We start from the raw sequence: 20,984 nt of genomic DNA, 5'->3' as shown, positions 1-20,984 counted from the left end.
TAAAATACACTGTGGGTAATAATTCCGTATACAGTGCTTCCACACTAAGCTACATAATATACAGTTTAGCTTAACCTTGAATTGTACTTGCTTGGATGAGTAAGAGAGCAACCAACCCTCGTAAATAAATATAAATAAAAACAGTAAATTCATAACTAAATTTACAATTCATGACTTGCACTTCCAAAGTATCGACAAAAAATAGATGTATTTTAGATGTAGATATATGAAAAATGTATAAATATAAAGGAGATGGACAAAATAAAAAAATAACACTGGATAAATATTGACAGCCTATATACTGTAATAGTAGCTCCCCTTTTCACTCCAGAACAGCTTTAGTCATCCTTGGAATGTTGACAAGTACTGAATGATTTGTTTTGGGATGCTGGACGCTCATTCATACACTTTCCGTCACCGCTTTATTCTGGTCTGTGTTTGTGGTGGATCCAGAGCCAAATCATCACAGAGCATTATACACATACTCATTCAAACTAGGAACACTTTTATCCAATCCAACTTTTGGAAGTTGGGGAAAAGACTGATATGCATTTTGCAGTCTATGTCGATGCTAACTGAAAGATCTTGGAAGGTCCTTTATCCTTACGTACACTGTTGAATTAGTTTAACAGTATAAGTAGAGGTATTTGTCCTAGAATATCCTTGATTACTATAGAACTGCTTCATCTTTAGGCTGTTATTCAATCATCACACCAAAGCAACAATTTACCATACAATCCAGGGTTTCCCGCAGAAAATTTGTTAGTTAAGGCGGTGCGGCAGGGTTGGGCGGGGCCTGGGGGCGGTGCGGTAGGGTTGGGCGGGGCCTGTGGGCGGTGCGGTAGGGCGGGGCCTGGGGCGGGGCTTCTATGTGAGATAGACCACAGACTCTGTACTACGTTTAACAATTATTAAAAACAGGCACGTGCAACCTAACTACCAGGTGAAGAACTCAAACAACAAAATCACCAGCTAACTTACTTTAAATTAGCAAGATCTATAGACTAATACAATAACAGGCTTAAATAAACCCAAAACATAAGTTCACTTGCAGTTCTCACGGACACACGTTTTATCAACTGGCTAGTTATCCTCCAGACAGTGAGGGACCAAGTCTTTCTCTCATTTCGGCCGTGTGGCGCGCGTGCCCGCTCGTGGTGTGAAGCGCGTCCGCGCTATTCTCCGAGATGCACTTGACGGCCTTTTGTGCAGCGGAATTTTTTATTTTTTGGACAACCTAGTTAAGGAGGTAGGGTTTCCCAGCTTAGTCGGGCCGCCCGAACTGCAAAGTGCTGCGGGAAACCCTGCAATCACTGTATGTAATGATTTACAAATAATTAGGGATCCCCAAATAATTAGAGATCCCCTGCCACACCAACAGTAGATAGCAAACATTGTAAGTTGAAGGTATGTTTTAGCATCTTCCTAAACATAAATCCATACAGATGTAGGAAATATGATGAAAGATGACTAATCAGACAGTAACACATTCTTCTGTTTCATATGTATCCACATACTGTGTATCTTATACCGAATAATATAAAAGGTTTATGAATTGCAGCCCTACCACTAAATCTAGGTTTATGATAGCCTGTCTATAACAATATTACCCAACTGCATCACTGTGTTGTTTTTCACAGCTTCTAATCACAAGAATTATTCATAACAAAAAACAATATTATGTAACCATTCCCAGAACAGAGGTTGAGAATGACAAAGAACCCCGGTGAGTGTGCTACCTAACATTATTGCAAAAAGCTAAAGTGAGCTGGAGCATCCATTGCCCTTGAATTAGTTTTACTCCCTTAGTTTTTAAAAATGTATGTTCTAAAGGTAAACTGAACAGAACTGTACGAGCACACACACACACACACACACACACACAAACTGTGTGGACTGCACTGATATGCAGACTATCAAACTATCATCATGCTGTTTATCAAACTATGCCCATATCAAACTATCACCATGCTGTTTATCAAACTATGCCCATATCAAACTATCATCATGCTGTTTTGAACACGATTTTTGCTTTCTTTGCACATGCTGTCTTGCACATTCAGTCAATTGCTGTTTTGCACACCACGTTTCAACACCTCATTTCAACTTCAATTGTAGATTTGTTTAAATAGAACTCTCTTGTTCAGACTCCTATATTTTGGCACAATGTACTGTATAATGTACAGTCTACACTCTGACCGGCGTTGTTGTTTTTTTGTGTGTATTGTTTTTGTAGTGTTTTGTGTTGTTTGTTTGCACTGTCTTTTGTCTCGCACTGTTTGCACAGATACACTTTATGTGGCTAGGACAACTTACAAAGTTCTTATCTCTGTCTTGTTGTATGCAGCACCATGGTCCTGGAGAAATGTTGAACCATTACACTATGTACTGCATGAGCTATATGTATGGTTGGAATGACAATAAAAGCTTCTTGATTTGATTTGACAAAGGTGTATCAAGGTGGCTTTCTATCCACTGGTTGCCACTGGCATTAGGCATTACTGCCATATCTGATTGACTGATTCACCAAAAATCTGGCCATTGATTTCATAATTCCAGGGGGTTGATGAAATTTATTAGGCTTAAATAAAATCAATGCATAATCTGTTTGGTAATATTGCTGTGTAGAGCTGTGGGAGATCAAGAAAAAACCACTAGATGGAGATATTTTACCGTATTTGCTGATTCATCTCTCAGTGTTTCAAGCAAGTGCTCTCTGTATTGCCTTTTCTTTGAAAATCTGTTTATCTAGAAAACTTACTTATCTCGGATTTTATCATAATCCTGTTATTTTTCTTGTTTTTTTTATTTTCTTGAAGCCAATTACTGTGTTTAATAATAATAATAATAATAATAACTCAAAAAAATAAGAATATTGTTATTGTTATTATGCTAGATATGAATGAAAAGTAATGAAAGTAAAATATATTAACCTAGTTTTCCTTTTGTCACATGATAGAAATGCTTAAATGGAGTTACTGACATGGAGTGCTACTTCAAATCTTTAAATTATCAAGAGCCATTATCAAATATAAAAAATAAAATAAGCCTATAGTAAATGCATTATAAGTGTGTGTGTGTGTGTATTGACTTTCATGAAATAAGACATGACGAAAGAAGGCCAGAGTAATCCAATGTGCTGTGTAAGCTTAAAGATCATATGAAGATAAAGACAATGCAAGCCCTGTCTCCAAAGGAGGTATCTGAGTTAAGAAACCGCAATTACCAGGCATATGGGAAAAAATAAAGAGTCCTTTCACAAAAATAACTGCAAAGAGTATGTATGTGTGCACACACTGGCAAAAAAAAAAAAGATGTTTTGTGTTAGCTATAACTTCAGTGTTTTAGCAGCAGTTACAAAAATATGGAGTGAAATAATTATATGATGCATGAGCACAGAAGGAATGTAAGACTGTGGATAATAAAAAAGAAACATGCACAGCATGCACCTTATATAAAATATTCCAACAGTGTCTCATTTGCCAATGAATATAAAGTACTTAAAAAATCATGAGATCATACGGAAAAATATACTAAAGTAGACTTGTTTCCAAACCACACCTATACAATCCCATTGCCTTTCGAGTGAGAGTGACATTTTGTCTCCTTTCCTTCTATCCATGGAGAAGACCAACATGCTCATTAACATTCCTGCCTTAGGGCATGCTGGCACAGGAACAAGGCGGTCTGGGTGTAAGAATCCGTCATTCACAACCCAGGCAGTCCAACAGACTCATGGGCTCAACTTGCTCAAGATCACTCAAGCATAATTCACCAAACAAGTGACTCGCTATATTCCCTAAAGCTTGACCAGGCCGTGTGCACTCATAATCAGAATGACACAACAATGTTGAGTTTAATGTTTTGCTGACAAAAACATCCTTGAAGTAATTTGGAGCTAAATCAGATGTTGCAGAAGTTTGGGAAATTAGGATTGCTGCTGCCTTGGCAACAGTGTGGGGATCAGTAGTCATTCCTGTTATGACAAGGCACTCAAGCGGACATACACACAGCAGTGAGGAAGAATAAAGGGCAGACACTTTCCAGCCAGCTTCTAAAGAACTTTTTCACTTTAAAGAGTGCTTTATAACAGGAAGATGCCCCATCTTTGCACGACAGTGATTAGCTCATAGTATGCATTGCATGTTTGTATGTGTGTGTGTGTATGTGTTTTACATCATTCAGGCTTAGAACTATTTGCTAATGTGTTGATGTGAGCAACCTTTAGGTTAGCTATAATAACAATCTCAAATTCTGCTCTAATATAAATAAAGCAAAATCCTCACTGTTGGAGACTTACAGAATATTTATATAACTACATATGTACATTGTGAAGACTGTAAAAAACAGTATGTGCTATGGTGTACTGGACTAGTGACCTACTGATCAAACATTGGGCATGAGTTGGATGGGATTCAAGTCAAGAGTCAAGGAGCTTTTATTGTCATTTCAACTATATATACATTTCTCCAGGACCATGGTGCTACATAGAACAACACAGAGCTACATAGAACAATGCAGAGCTAAGAACTTAAGGAAATTAGTCTGTTTGAGCCACATATGTAAAGTGCATCTGTGCAACCAAGTACAAACCAGAACCCTAACCAGATTGGTTACTGAAGATGAATGAATGAATTAATGAATTATCAGTTCTTTAACATGTTTGCTGAACCAATTAACATATAAAATCTTAGTTTACGTTTCTGCTACATGCCTATGTTTTCAGTCGTCCATAGGTATAGAAGAAAAGCTCCAGAAATGTACAGATTATACACAATATACACTTCTGGGAAATATTTAAGTGAAGATCAGACGGTCGGTGCACATTATCCAGAGAAAGCTTAAGGCAGTAAATATCCTAAGGCAATTTATATATTACACACTGTTCTTTATAAGGTGTGATACTATAATGGAAATAATAATGTGTAATAGCAAGATTGGAGTTTTTTTTAAACCCAATTTAGCCGTACAAGTTGTGGTAGGAGGTAATGGTTACGTCATAACTTACTTTAGAAGCTCATTTTTCATAATAAGTTTAAAAAAGAACAGGCCGGGAGTGCAAACAGCATGCAGTGTTTTCTTTTACAGTTGTGCTCAGATTGCACTGCAGTGTGATGAAACTAATAGAATCAAACCCGAAACTGTAAATAAAGAGACTATTAGCCCGTTAGCCACTGTAAGTGACGCGTTTCGGCTATATTTTAGCTCAGAAAACCGCATAAATGTTCCATTTCGGTACTTTTTTCGACTTTGGAAACGTGTAAAAAGGCGTATAAGACTACTTTGTACTGCAAAGAGTCGCATTATAAAGTGTTTGATAGTAATATGTGTCTGGAGCGTGAAAGCGCGAGTGGCTAAAAGGGGCTGATGGATGGGGGAGAAAGAAAGGGGAGGGCAAGTCTGGAAACAACTCCAACATCTTGGAGCAGCGCAGAGGAGCAGAAAAGTTTTTAACGTAGCAAGTTTAGGAGGACGAAGCACACACACACACACACACACACAGAGAGAGAGAGAGAGAGAGAGAGAGAGAGAGCATCTTTTTACAGGCAAGCTGTTTAAAACTTGCGCGATGTGCGTAAAGGACTGCAGAAGTTTACCGCTGCGTGGAGACGCATGAGGATCGAGCTGAAGAAGCGCTCTGTTCTCTGCCTTCAACATTTAACAAGATGAGGTGGATTTTCATTTCATTTGAACCTGCGATTTGCTTCTGATCCGATTTAAGTTCAAGCAAACTTCGTCCGCGAAGCGAGGTGAGGCTCAACTCTTTTCTTCTCTAACTCGATTGCACTTAACACGTCTAGAAAAGTAACACAGTGAAGTTGGTTTTCTTGCGCAACCTTCTTTTAGGCCACTTTGTAAAACATGCAGATGTTGTTCAGATCTATGAATAACACATCTGTACGTTATGGGACCTGCTGGAATGCTGTGTCTCTTTGTCCTTGTCAGTGGTTGTTGATTTATTTAATATTACTGTGCAACACCATGGTAGATACATTCCATAGCATTATAAATCTAAAATAAAAATGAACACCCTGTTATTATAGACACATGGCTTCTACATGCACCAAGTTTGTTCTTGAGCTTGCAATTGTAGTTGCATTATTACTATGCAAAAGAAATCTATCTCTGTAAAATGGATCTTTATTTGAGATAAAATTCCCAACTTTTAAGTGAAAGCAATACACTGAATGTGGGTATGTGTGTTTGGTGGTGTGTTGCGTGTGTTAAATTTAATGTGATGCCAAGTTGAGACCATTAGCATAAGAAGAAAGGTCTTAGTGAATTTGCTATTGTGTGGAATGAGGAGTTCCAACAGTCAGAGACAGAGCGAATGAAAGGGTGTAAAGAAATGATGGGCTATTCAGATTATTCAGCCCCGCTTGGTCTCTGGTCATGAGCCTCTGAGACGTGGGACGGCTGCATCACTTTCATGTCTTAGGCCTGCTTTTCTGTGCATTACTTTAAGACTCTCTCGCTCCTTCTCTCTTTGGTGTGTAAAATTTAATGAACACAGTAAAAGGGAACCTTAGAAAACAAACATGAATGCGATCCACTAGGCAGTATGAGAGGAGGTGTAGAAAATGCAAGTGACAGCTTAGTGAAAAGTCTCGCTACTGAAGTGCAGAACTTCACTTTATGTGCACAAAGCAAACAAGAAAAGGTAATGTCTTTAGATCATGTATATTGCACTAACTTATTTCATCCAATAGTTTTTAAGTGTAAGTAGTGAACTTCTTTTGCCGTTTTGTGTAGCCTGACAATGTTCTCCTCTAACTAACCTCACTTGCTAAAAATGTTGGGATACATTTGATTACAAAAAACAGAGGAAAAAATATTTGAGTCATGTTGTTTTTAAACCTGATATTTTTTATTTGGTGCTATCCTAGTTTTCTAGTTTTTTTTGTTGGTGTTTTTCCTAGTAGTCCTCTATTAATGTACATTTATTTTGGATTGCATTAATAGAAATACTTTGAAAAAGGTGACTTTCAAAGATCTATTTAAAGTGACCTTAGTTTTACCACAGGTCACCAGTATAAAGAACACAAGCAGTTAGCATTGTTCAGCTGAAATTTAAAACAGTAATGACATAATCCGATGTTTACTAAATATATTTTAAAAAATGTGCGTTAAATAAGCTAGACCAGGTCATCATGTGAGTGTAATATTACTGTCATAGTAGAGGTTCTAGGATTTTTTTCAAAGGGCCACAAAGGGTACAAATGTATTAACATAATGGGACAGATGAGGTTATACATTTATGATGGGCTCATACAAATTTGAAAAGAAAAAAAAAAGCAAGGCTTCTAGGTATTGTTAAATGAAACCAGTAAGATATATAAAGCAGACGTATAAATGCATTTTATTATGTGTTTGCCTGCAGATTTTGCTTATACTTTTAGTGTTAAACAAGAAAGGATATTTTAAATATAATTACTAAATAAGGTGTAATATAATGAACATAAAAAAACATTAAAAATTTAATGTGTACTACAATTTAAAATAGTATTTTTATTTAAATATCAACACAGATTTAAAAGCTTTGAAACTGAAAGCTAATTAGAATTTAAGTTTGTTCATCACCAACATTTTCTCTGTCATGTCTGTTGCTTAAGCATGCTACAGAATTTGGGTACTTTGCCTGCAAAGCTTAACAAAGAGAAATAAACTTTGTTTTCATTTCCTGTTTGTGTCTATAAAGGATTTTATAATGCAAAGGTGAAAATGAAAATGCAGAGGTATTGGAGTGTAATTGCATGTAAATAATATGAGTATTTAAAAATGGATTAATCAGACAAAAAAACAGCTTGCTTGTTTCTGAGAAATGGTGTCAAGTTTCTGTTCCTGTAACATATTGGATTCTGATCAACCATCAGCCCCATGTCCTTTTCAAACCTAGCTAGAAGTGTAATCTCTGCCTATTATGAGTTTCTATCACTGTCCAATCACATTTTAAGGAGGGGTGTCCATGAGCTCACAGAGTCCTTGTGTCTAGGACAATGTTAGTGTCAGATCTCAAATCTGTTAGCTGAAACTGAGGAGTAGCTGAAGTACACTTGTATCTCCACGTGAATTGATGGGACCTCAAGTGATCAGCAAAACAGCAGTGTTTCATTCAAATCTGCAATGTTCTTAGTGGAGAGTTCAGCTGGGGATGCTGGCGTGTTAAGGAAACTGAGGAGTGTGAAGAGCGTTAACCCCTTACATTTCTTTATGCTCTCAAAGAGTAGACTTTTTAGCTCCTTAGCACCGACCATTAGGCCACAGGACAATTCCAGCATTTTAGTGACCGCTCAGAGGCCCTTCTAGACATCTGCTGCATTCTCACATGAGTAGATGGGGTTAATTCAGACTACATCATCTCCAGTTTTCAGTGCTGTGAATGATTCTTCATACTTTTTAACCCAATCTTGTTTTCTTCTTCCTTCAATATTTTAACAAAAAGTGTTATTTAATATAAATGTTTTTATTGTTACATTAAATATTGTGAAATATGCATGATAGAAGTTACAGTTCCTTTACTTATAACAATAATTGCTATAAATTGTCATCTCCTCACCAGCATCTCTTTTTTCTCACTCACACACTCATTTTCTACCGTTTTATCCGATCTCTTTTTTCTCATGGTAGAAAAAGAGGAACAACTCTGACTGTTAAAAAGTGTTCTGATACTGGAGGCTCCTTCCATCATTGTTAAATAAGGACACCTTAAAAACCAGCCCACCATATATATGGTTATATATTTTTCTTTTTATTGTTTAACTTGTTAGATTCAATTTAGTCTGATATTATGTGGTATGTGCAAGAAACAATTTACAGCTGCAGCCGACGTTACTAAAAAAATATAATTTTGTGACCTATCACATTTGAGAATTAAATATTACTGAGGTATAAATGAATTTATCATATGGTAACAGAAGCATAGTATATGCGTCTAAAGCTTGTTGTAAAAATATAATATAAATGTAGGTGGAGACACGTTTACATTAGTCAGAATATTAAAAATTAGTAAAGAATAAATACATTTAGCATTTTTGTAGTTAATTGAATAAATCCTAAATCTGTCTGAAAAAAGATTTTCTTTTGACGTACATATTTCTTTCTCTCTTCCTTGAATTTTTTAATACTCTGGTCCCCCACAGTATAAAACAGCATACTTGAAATCCACAAATGAAATCACACTTAACATTTTTTTATATAATCTGGCATATCTAAGAATGCTCTCTACGCAAAGCTCTGGTCCCAAACCACACATCCACCTGTGATTCATACGAAGTCCAGGCAGTGTGTGTGGAGGATGGATTGATTTCATTACATGACCAAGAGTAAACACTATATTTTACCAAAATAATATGTCTTTTTGAATAATTGAGAGAAATGCTTTGAAGAGTAGCTTATTTTTAAACTATGAGAACAGTCATTCATACAGTTAATCTTGGGTTGACAAACTTTTTGAATGAGGTAATGCATGAGCACTGCATTTGCTCAACTTCTGACTCACTAAGGAGAGTGATGAGGATATAGGTGAAGGTCCAGTGAACTTTTAGCACCATATATAATTGTGTGGCATAATTTGTGGTGTGTGAAAAATATGTATTTTGATTCCTTAAAGGCTGGGAGTGTATTGTAAAGTACCATACATATGGACCATGTCATATGTACAGAATCATTTATTCCTATATACTTATTCCAAGGCTAAGTATAACCACATGATGCTCTTTTTCACCTGGACTAGACTAAACAGCATTCTGGGGTGAGAGGATCATCATAATGGTCATGGTGACACCTTAATGGCCTACATGTTGCTTTGCTGATTTTTTTCTCCTCTCACGAAAATGGACTCAAACAATGGCACACTGTTCCACATGATTGTTGCCAGTGTTAATCTGATGCAGAAGCCTATTCTGAAATGCACAGAGCCCTTAGGCAGATTGGTAAAACCTTCTTAAGGGAAATCTTCTGATTTTGCTTCCAAGACAGGATTATTGGAAGTGCAGCAGACAACGTAAGCCAGTTGTGATTTAACGGGTGGCCTCCTATAGCCCAAACCTGACTCACCAGGAATGAAGTGGGAGGATGGATCTCCCCATTATATTCCAAAAGATGAGCAGGAGCATCTAAGAGGAGTGTTGGACTCCTGCCAGGCCACAGACTCCTCTTCAGCCACAGAAGATGAGTTGTACGTGTTGAGCAAGGAGAAGCCATGTGGTAGTCTTCAGCAATCAGACCATCCCACTCCTTGACACACATCCACTCCCTCTTATGGCCTTTCACTGAACGCTGTGCTGAACTCTTGCCGAGCTAAGGATTCACTAAGGAATCATTCATTATGCCCAGTAATATCAAGATCTTCTGCTATCCTGTCATCATTTGTCAACACCTAGTGTAACTAAATTATGTCGCTTTTTACAGTGTGTACAGCAATCCTTTCTGAGAAGTATCTCTGTCAAGGGTTTAGGGATTAGGAAAAGAGCCACATGGTGAAGTTACCACACTTTCATTATGGTTTTCATGCTTCAGGGTACTGAACTGGACACCTTTATAGAGCAGCTGGCTTGTAGGTGATCTGATCAAAGACTATCCTGGCATAGGGGTGTCAAACAACTGGTATATTGCTAGCCCCACACATATGGCATTAGACTGCATAGCCCCTCTTTTCCTATTCCCAGCTGACACGCCGCTGACTCAAAACTCAGACAGATGGATGTCTCACTCTGAGTGGTAAATTACACTCACCCATGGTGACAGTGTTGATAAATCTTCAGAATGCAATCTGACATCCTGAGCTAGGTTAATTGACTAGTGTTAGTGAAAGATGAGCTTTAAGTCCTTTTGAGATAAATAATCAGTTTACATAGTTTTGCATGTAATCTGCTTTGTTAACTATTCCACTAAAGCTTTGCAAATTGTTAATTCACTTGTTATTTTATCCCAAATTCATGGTGGAAAGTAGAGCTTATGTCAGCATAACAATCATATAGGCCATGTTAGCGCACCAGTCCATCTTATCCTGTCAGGTTTTGGAAGGGATGTTTTTCACACTTATTTTCAACTTTGATTATTTATTAGCTAACTGTAACATTGACTGTATTTCCAAAGACAAGCCAAAAACACCTGAAGACTTGTTATAAATAAAGGAATTGTTTTAATTGATGGAAAAGGTTTGAGAAAAGACAAAAACAGTTGCAATTTCCAGGTTTATTTTCTTTCCTATTCCACAGCATAGGCCACTATAAATGTCAGAATGAGTGGCTGTGACTTTTATGAAATTGATTGAAGAATACTAAACCTTGTCTGACACTATATTCCTGACTGTATTTTGGTTTCATGTTTGGGATTCATAATTTTAAGCCTATATTTACCCCTATTTATGGTGGTACACAATTATCTTAATAAGAGTGGTTGAGGGTGACAGGAATGACAGCTGAGGTTGTGACAGGAAAGTGCTAACAACACCACTTGGTTTTAGTGATCCAAGCAAATGGTGCTGAGAGGAAACAAATTCCTTCATGAGCTTTGTAATCTGACAATCGACAGCTGTGACCTCAGAGTTTCACACAGCATTATCATCAGTGAGCTTTACTTTATTTTGAAACTTTATGTTCATAGCATAAAGATAAGTCATGATGATTTCATTAACACCTTAAACACATATCTTTGTTTCTCCTGCAGCCACTGCAGCGAAGTATTCCTGCTCATGCTTACGTGTAGGCTGTGAAGCTAACATCTGTTTTAGATTGAAGGGGCACATAGAGCTCAACCACAGGATATTGCATTTTATGTGGGTCTAGTGGGGGAAGGGCAGAATCATCCTTTCGACACTGGTTGTCTTTTGACCTTCTTTTTTTATTATTTGTTTAGTTTTTTCCCCCTCAGAGGTCAGTAATATTACAGATGGATTGCAAATGCTAACTCATCAAAGCTTGCTTGTGCAAAAAGGATTTATGCATGTTCTGTTAGCATGTAGCACATCTGTATTTAATAAGCCTTCATATCTACCTTTGTCTAGCTCTATTTGATGAAATTTTTTTTTTTTTTTTTTTGGTTATGTGAGCTCAAGTAGCTGGTCTACTGTCTTTGAAATGCATTGCTGGATTGTTACTGCAGAACAATGTTGAACATTTCTAAGCAGATCTACACAGTTGAATGTTAATATTGCTTCTCAGCTGCTAAACTGAAGTGGAATGAAAGGAAAAAGCTAAACTGAAATCTCTAATTTGGCAGTATATTTAGTATCTTTTTTCAAGAATAGTTTGGTTGTGTCTTCTGGAATGGCATAAAATATAACTCTTTAAAATCATTATGTTGACATAATGTACAATACCAACCACTAATATACGGCAGGGAAAATGATAGCTAGTAAAAAGTGGATTAAATTATAGGTTTTCATGCTGTTACTGACAAGAGGAAGACCATATTGATAGACCATCCATAGTGGTTAGGACTGGCCTCAAATAAACAGAAAGGATCTCCTTTTTGTTGCAAAGGAAATAACTGTGAATCTGTAGACTGACTCATCCGACTCAGTGCTGTATAAGATGAAGAATAAGTGACAATACATTAAAAACAGTTCTCTTTAATACTTATATAAGTCAAATTATCTCGTGTGGTATTTTTGAATGATTTGTAAGTAATGTCTGTATAGAACGCTTGCAAGTCTTTTAAAACCAAGCCTAGTTTGGTTTAATATTTTAAGCAATAGAAAATTTAAATAAACTTCAATTTTCACTTTAACTGAAAAGATACTAAATTGTCTTCTAAGCTCTAAATCAATTTAGTAAATTACTTAAAATCTGAACATTTTAGGGTCAATAAGCTTAAATTCCTTTTCCGTATTCATCACTTTCTGCATGCCTGGCTACAGGTTGAGGAGCAGGAGACGGCGGTAAAATCCATGTTAAAAGAATTTTTAATATGAAAGCAACAAATCAAAAAGATGTAAAGTAGAAAGATGCTCTGAAGATGTTAAAAATAAGTACACTTAAGTACACTATCAGAGTAGGCTATCATATATAAATAAAGTTATTAACCCTTTATTTTGATGTTATTAACCATATATTATAATCAGTTTCCAGCTAAATAGTGGCCATGGAGCTTCAACACAAGAATGTGAAAATATCTGTTCTGTTCAGAACAAAACCAAAATGGAAAGGTTTATTTTTTTTCTGACCACTGGTTTGGAAACAACTGGAAGAAAAGTTTATTGAAAAGAATTGTAACACATAGTTGCAGACAATATTAACCACATTTTCTTTAGGCATTCCATACTGTAGGATTCCATGTTAAGACCTCAACAAAGAATAGTCTTTGTCTGAAAATGGTTTAATGACAGGAAACTTCAGTTAGCTTGACCTGCTTTTAGGGTCATTGACTTTTTAGAAGAAATATGATGCACCAGTGTTACTATCGTGTAGAAAAGATACCAGGACATTAAAAGATGAAACAGTTCAAGTTATGAATTTGCTCTAATGTGTGCATTTCACTGAGAGCCTGTGAGAAGTTAAGCTCGAATGAAGCTGCAGAGCAAACCTGACTGCTCATTGCTAGAGTTCTATGTGCTGGAATAGTCAGAAAATGTACTTTGCATTTATTTACCATCCCTGTTTTTATTTACCGATAGAAGTACTGCATTAGTCTATATAATGTTCCAGCACTGCCCCAAGTTATAATAACACTGTAAATTCTTTGCATTTGTTAGTTATATATTCTGTGCTTTTTGGCTCCAGTAATTTTTCAATTTTTCAAAACTAAAAGTCCTTGGCATGCCTTTTGATTATGGCCATAAAAGGAAACTGCTAAATATGTTTCACAAATCTTAATGAATAAATAAATAAATAAATTTAATGAATGAATATGAATGAATTTAGTTCATTGTAATTATTTATTAATCTTATTGATTTAGATACACTTAGATACATTAATGAAAAAGCAAAATATTCTAATCAAATAGTTTACATTTCCTTTGTGAAAGCTGACCCTTTATAATCTGTTCTGATAAGTATTTGTGTCACTGCAAAGATTGGATTATATACAGGTACCCTGAAAGAGGTTATTGATCAGGCACTTGTGGCTGAACCATGTGGCTCAGTAGCATAATGGGACTCAGATCATGGACACATGAGGATTAGCCTCCAACTCTGCAGACTTCTATAGCACTGAGACACTTGGGCCTGATCTTTTTCCCACACTGCACTTGTTATAGCAGCCATTCAGAATGTACTCTCTTTATGTTTTTCACCCTAACTACCACCTGTCACATCAGTTTCTGACACATGTAGTGTTCTATCAAATTTCAGCAGCTATGTCAAAGGGTCAGTCTCAGTCTGGTTCTTTACAGCATGACATGGGCATGTGTTGTTGGCATTTAGAAACAAATGCAAAGATTCCTAGTGTGCTATGTGTCTATTCCAGATCAGTTTAAATAGTTCATATATGTCATTTCTGGTGACTGTTGCTTTGGGACTGAATATGGATTTCAGACGGGAACGGGAGTTTTCATAGATTAATTTGTGTCTTGTCCAGTGATTCTGCTGTTGAGAGATTCAGCCTTATTCTTGAAGAGAATGTGTTTTGCACCATATGTAGAGTCTATAAAAACTGACCATCAGTCACTCATTGATGTCAGAGAAATCATGAGATTAGCATTTATATAGGTCCCTTACTATTATAAACTCCCTAAAAGCCCCAAAAACACTTTCAAAGAGGTGTCAGTGACAGAAGATGGCAAACTGTATTTTTGGCTTAGAAGAAGTGAAACAGATGTCATCCAGGGCCAACAACCCACCTCGAATCGGCTTTGCTTGGCAGGAAAATCTTTAGCTGGCGTTATAGAGAGGTGAAGAATATGGTCTATGTTCTGCTGATCATATGAAAGTTTGTTTTTGCATTTTCAATTTTATAACAACACAGACTATATGTAAGAATCATGGCTGTAAACTGTAATCCAAATGCAGCATAATTTTAGATAAAGCTCACTCAATATGATTTCCATTCTGGTTGCACTAATTCATTTAGTGAACAGAACTGAGTCAGTTGGAACTTATATAGCAATAAAAAAAAACTTTTTTTGAACTTATGTGACATATTATGCTATTTAAACAGTTCAGGGCAATGAAGTCCACCATAAAAGTGAACAACTATTCTCGTATACCATACAATTTGGACAGCTAAGTTTTGAATTTTGCCAGCAAGTGTAAATTCTTCACACTTTTAGGTGTAATTTAATTATTGGCTTACCATCTGCAGTAGGACCTTCTTTGTTAGTCTTCATACCTCATCTTGTAAACTTGAGGATCAAAAGAATATAAAGTAGTATGACTTCATTTTTCCCACTTAATTCTAATAAAGTACCAAGAGTTTTTAGAAAGTATTATGCATGTAATGTTCTTATTTATTTATGGATGTTCAGTACAGCACATATTAACACACCACATGATTGTTCGACCAATTAAATCATTGAAAACATCTGTTATTTAGATATTAGCTAAAGAGTAAACACCATGGATAGTCTCAATCAGTGCTTGAAAGCTTCCAAAGAGGGACTTCTTTTCAGTCCCTGACCGCCACATGTTTGCTCTGCACCACGGATAATCTTGTAGGTTTCGCGAAGTTAAACAAGCGGCACACTGCCAAGTCATCTGCTCTCAGCATGCCGTATGAGTGCAGCATTGACAGAGATCCGGGGCAAAGCCTTTTGTTTAGGTTTTTTATAATCACTATGCTGTATCTTTTTTATTTGGTTATAAAGAATTTACAGTAGACTATTTAATCTCTTTAAACTATAGACATTAATCGTGATTAATGAGGACGCAGGTAGTGATGAAATAATGATGCATTTCTTTTTATTTGCTTGGCCTATTATGTGTACTTATATCTTAAATCCTACTGCACAACACATTTGTTAGTCATTCCATTCTTTTTGTTTTCTTCTTATAATAATTTTTTATATAATATAAGGCTTTTGGTTCATTATGAGCATACAAATATTCAGTGTGTAGGCAGCAGCATGGCACTGACTCTATACAATATAATTTGTTTTACATCCTTATCATCCTCAGACTCCTTTATTCCCATCATGGACTCTACAACCAGGACTGCCCCAGAGAAGAAGGAATGCAAGAGTTCAGGCCTGGATGCTAGCAGCTTCTCTGACCTTCCCAAGAAGCCCTCACCTACCACAATGCCACGAGGTGTGAAAGCTTATTGAAAAATACTATATTTCACCAGAAAACCTTAACTACTCGTTATCAATATTAAGTAAGAGAACTGTCTTAAATGATATGCTCAGATGATGTTCACCTTCAGCTGGGCCAGACCCTTGCATGAAATTGTAAGTAGGAGATGATCAAATGTTTTAAAGGTTACTTCAAGGATAGATATCAATTTTAATGAAGCCAGCCCAACAAAGCTGGTCTAAAACATCCTCTCACTATTAGCTTGGTATGCTGGAGGAAACTGTTTTAATGTAGCAGTAAGCAGATACTGACTCATGACGCATTCCAAAAGTTTTGTCAATTTAACACTTGACTCAATGGTCAAAAAGAGAGAATAAAGCATTAGGGAAAAAGTAGCACATGTTTAAAAGATGTCAGTGAATGTGTGATGAAAAACCAGACTAACGAGTTTGAAAAACCTTGTTCTTGCCCCCAGAGGATAAATCTTATAAATTACTTAAGCATCTGGTGAAAGACGGGTCCACACTGTCCATCAGAGTGCTCTGACAAACATGAGAATGGCAAAAGACCTTTGATATGCTAATGGCCTTTTCATATTTTTGTATTTTACTGTTTAATGAAGGGTTTGGTGGCCTGCCATAGGAAGGCAATGATCATTAATTGTTAAGGAAGCTGATGAAAATAGGACATTGCTTTACAAGCTCGTCATAGCCAACAAAGACGCGCATGAATATTGTAAACACTTTTAACTGGATTGTTGAATCATTGACTTTGAATTGCTAAACCGTTGATGGAAAATTTGAATGATGTAGTGCAAGAAGCAGAGTTGAGCAATTTTAAATGATAATGGAAAACTGCACCAGTTGGAAATTGAAGGAATGGATTCTGGAGTTTAGATAAGTTAATGCACTACTGATGCAATATTGGTACTTGGATTTGGTTTATTTTGCCAATTCACAGAGAGGTAACACTGATAATACAAATTAATACAGTTTAATGGGTAGTTGATGACCTGCCAAAGAACACTGGAATAATAATGATAATATTATTTTATTAACCTAAACCTGTTTGTTTCTGTTTCATAAATATATATTTTTGAATTATTCCAGAAAAGCAGCATAAGAAATAGTATAAAAGAAATTAAATTTTAAATAGTTTTATCGTTGTTTTTTCTGGCATTAACTTTTATAAACAACCAGAATGCCACCCCTGTAAGATGTATGCAATAGCAATTGGTTGGCAAGTGTTACAATGAATAACAAAATATCTACCTTGGTGCCGTTAGTATTACAACAATACGGTAAGTCATAAGAAATTAATAAAAAAAAAAAGCAAAATAAAACTGAAAATGCTCACCATCTGCATTTTTATTTATTTAATCAGAAAAATATAATGATATATTAAATATACATATAAATAATAATAAATCTTAATATTTGCATGAATATCACTTGTTTTCAAAAACTGCATCAAAACAGTGACCCACTGACTTCACCAAACTGTTGCATTCTTTTGTGATGCTTTTTTAGACTTGTACCACAACTTCTTCCAGATGTTGTTAGTTTTAGTGGGTTTCTCCCTTCAGTCTCCTCTTCAGGGTGGGATATGCTGTTCAGTTGGGTCTGGTGATTGACTTGGCCAGTCTAAAACCTTCCATTTTCTTCCCCAGATGAACTCCTGTGTTGTAATGGCAGTGTATTTTGGGTCACTGTCTTGCTGCATAATGAAGTTCCTCCCAATTACATTGATGCATTTCTCTGTAAATTGATAGACAGAATGATTCTTTAGACTTCTGAATTCATTCTTCTGTTACCATCATGAGTTACATCATCAATAAAGATTAGTGGGTCTGTTCCAGAAGCAGCCATGCAAGCCCAAGCCATGACAATACCTCCACTGTGCTTGACCGATGAGCTCGTAAGTTTTGGATCATGAACAGATTCTTTCTTTCTCCACACTTTGGCCTTTCAGATGCTTTGGTAGCGGTTAATCTTGGTTCCAGAACTTTTGTGGCTCATTACTGTATTTCTTTCCAAATTCCATTTTGGCTTTCAGATCCTTACTGATGATGAGTAGATTACATCTTGTGGTATGGCCTCTATATTTCTTCTTTGAAAAGATAAATTGGTTGACACATTCACCCCTGCCCTGTGGAGGTTGTTGGAGATGTCACAGACTAGTCTTTTTGACAATGTTTCTGTCATCAACTGCTGTTGTTTTCCTTGACTGACCTGTTTGTTGTCTGGCTGTTGGTACAGCAGTGTCTTTCATTTTCAGGACATTTATAATTGTTACATTCTCTGTGCCCAGTACTTGTACAATAGCTTTGATTAATCTTCCCGTTTTTTCCAGCTTAAAAATGGCTTGATTTTCTCCCATAGACATCTATTGGATCTTCAGCTGTGCACTCCCCATGCTTCAGTCTCACAGACTATATTCTTTGGCAGAGGTACTTAGGTTTTAAGTTACATTTAGCTCAAAATTTAGCTCTTTTCCAGACTTTTAGGTGTCAGGGCATGTGTGTTTTTAATAAATCAGTAACTGCATTTCTTCTGATGCTCCACACAGTTTATGACTAAAGCCAGTATGCTCTCAAAGGCAGACGTTAGAAGGGTACAGGTGAAGTCAAAGTGGTAGTTGCAGAGGTAGTCTAGAAGGATTGTTTTACATCACGCCACATTCCCTGACACTAGATTAAATCAAATTTCAGTGATGTAATATTAGTGTTCCAATGTGTAACCTCTCACATATTTGATTGGTTTTGCTGTAGGATGGCATAATATCCAAAGAGTAATATACAAATATAAATAATTCTGAGCTGGCATGGAGATCTATGCTGGTGTTCAGTAGAACGGCTATGTGTATTGGTTGTGGCATTTGCTGCCTTCTAGTGCTTTGATATACGAGGGCATCCTGGTGAGTGTCTGAGAGGTTATTGGGGGATGGCAGGGGCAGAGGGCACTCTGTTCAGCCATGCGGCAAGTGGCCCCGGGGATGGGGGAATGCACTAAGGGTCAGGCCACTGGTAAAGAAAAATGTGGCTTAAAAAAGCTGCTCCATCCGTAGCCCACTCTAAAGGGACAGCCACTAATCTTCCTGAGAAAGGGATTTATGCTCTGTTTTTTTCCGTTCTTCTCTTTCTTTAAATGAGGCCCTTCCACAACTGTGATTCCTTAGCTCTGTGAAAAGCAGTCTTTTACAGGTTTAGCCATTTAAATCAAGATCGATTCTACCCTTCAGGTTTTGAGGCTCATGTTTGTCATCAGTATGAAAAGACAACATTTACACATTGCTGCTTTAACAACATTTTATATTTTTTCCACTCATTAAAGCGATGTGATGTGTTAGCCATTAAAATCATGGCTCTTCAATTTTGCACCTCAGTCATTAAAATGCAATCTGATGGTTGGTCTGAAACAAAAATGTTATACAAATAATGACATTTAATGTTAATCTATCTTTGTCGTATTCTTATTTCTACATTTTATAAATTTGTGTGAATTAGAATCAACATTAAAATAAATAGATATTTAGATGACTAATATCAGGTATCTGATTTTTGTTGCTGAAGAAATGAATACTTGAATACAATCCTATTGTCCATAATAACACCCGAATTGAGAACCATGACATACACAAAAAATTAATTGTTTCATCTTGGTATTGGCTTGAAAGAGTCAGAAATAACAAATCATATACAGTGGTCTGTGTGTATCAATACTGTCTCTCCTAATGGCCGATATCTGAGAAGACTTGGTGGGAAATTACAGGAAGGCCTATTGACTCAGGCCACTTTCCTCTTCCTGTCAGGGGTACAGCTGCCCGCTATCTGGAACTGACTGTTTTCTTCGACAGGACAGATACATTTTCAGAGTCTGAAATACTCTTATTTTAAAGGCACTAGCTGTATTTTTCTCCTAAAGTGTAAGGTGACACAAGAATATACATTATTTATAGCAGTGGCTTTCATCCATTTTTGCCGTAAAGCCTTTGTGACTGTAATAAATGCACGGGGTGCTGGGTTAGTGTGTCAGCCGAACCTTTGTTATCAAAGAAACCAGTGATTGAATTTTACTTGTGCCCTCTGTTCACTTTGCTTTTCGGTGAACAGTGGCCCAGTAAACAACTCAGCGAAGGGGATTTGCATAGATATGAATTCATGTGGCTTTTATACATAAACTTGATTTCCTTCCAAGTTGCCCCTCCTCTCCTCATCTTAAATTTCATTTGGGTGACTGGCTAGCACTTAAAAAGGATTTAAAGATTAGATATGGAAAATAAATTATGTCTTTTTTGTTTGCCTGGTTATTTTTTGTTTATATGTTTCTTTCTTTCTTTTGATGAGGAAGGATATAGAGTTTACTTGCTAGTCAAAAGAATTTGAACAAGAGGTTTGGGATTATTCTGTTACTTTCTTTAAAACTAGAGGAAAGTTCGAATGTAGTTGTGGCCTATATAGAGAATGGGGTGGGTTTGGGAAGTCCTCATCATTTTCCCTTAGAGTTTTCTTGAATCAGGTCTCATGGGTTTTGGGGGATTTTTTTCCAACATTTTGATGTTGGAACTTAAACTCGTGTGGCAGATATCCAAGATTAAAATAAGTGGAAATAATGAATAATATATTTGTACAGCTAACTTTTAACTTCTAAAGAATAATGCTTTAAAACATACTACTAAAAAGCTTGTGGAAAAAAAAAAGTTTACAGATTACAGAATAGAAGAACCCACTCTGATTTGAGACACTTTGTTGTAATAATATTCACACAAGTTTGAGTGCTTACAGAGATACAACTAAACTCCCAGGAAGATATA

General features: G+C 36.4%; 1 protein-coding gene across 1 annotated transcript in view; it reads left to right on the top strand.

Moving 5' to 3' along the window:
• Positions 1 to 5,481: 5,481 nt before the first annotated feature.
• Positions 5,482 to 20,984, top strand: part of gli2a (GLI family zinc finger 2a) — a 55,134-nt gene continuing 39,631 nt past the window's right edge. The window contains exons 1-2 of the mRNA XM_060876284.1: positions 5,482 to 5,750; positions 16,056 to 16,187. Coding sequence (XP_060732267.1) covers positions 16,073 to 16,187 — 115 coding nt within the window. The 5' untranslated portion in view covers positions 5,482 to 5,750; positions 16,056 to 16,072. The remainder of the gene's footprint in view (positions 5,751 to 16,055; positions 16,188 to 20,984) is intronic.

The sequence above is a fragment of the Tachysurus vachellii genome, chromosome 8 (genome assembly GCF_030014155.1).
Source record: "Tachysurus vachellii isolate PV-2020 chromosome 8, HZAU_Pvac_v1, whole genome shotgun sequence".
Taxonomy (NCBI): domain Eukaryota; kingdom Metazoa; phylum Chordata; class Actinopteri; order Siluriformes; family Bagridae; genus Tachysurus; species Tachysurus vachellii.
Note: the sequence above shows the minus strand (reverse complement) of the source record. Positions and strands in the feature narration are given on the sequence as shown.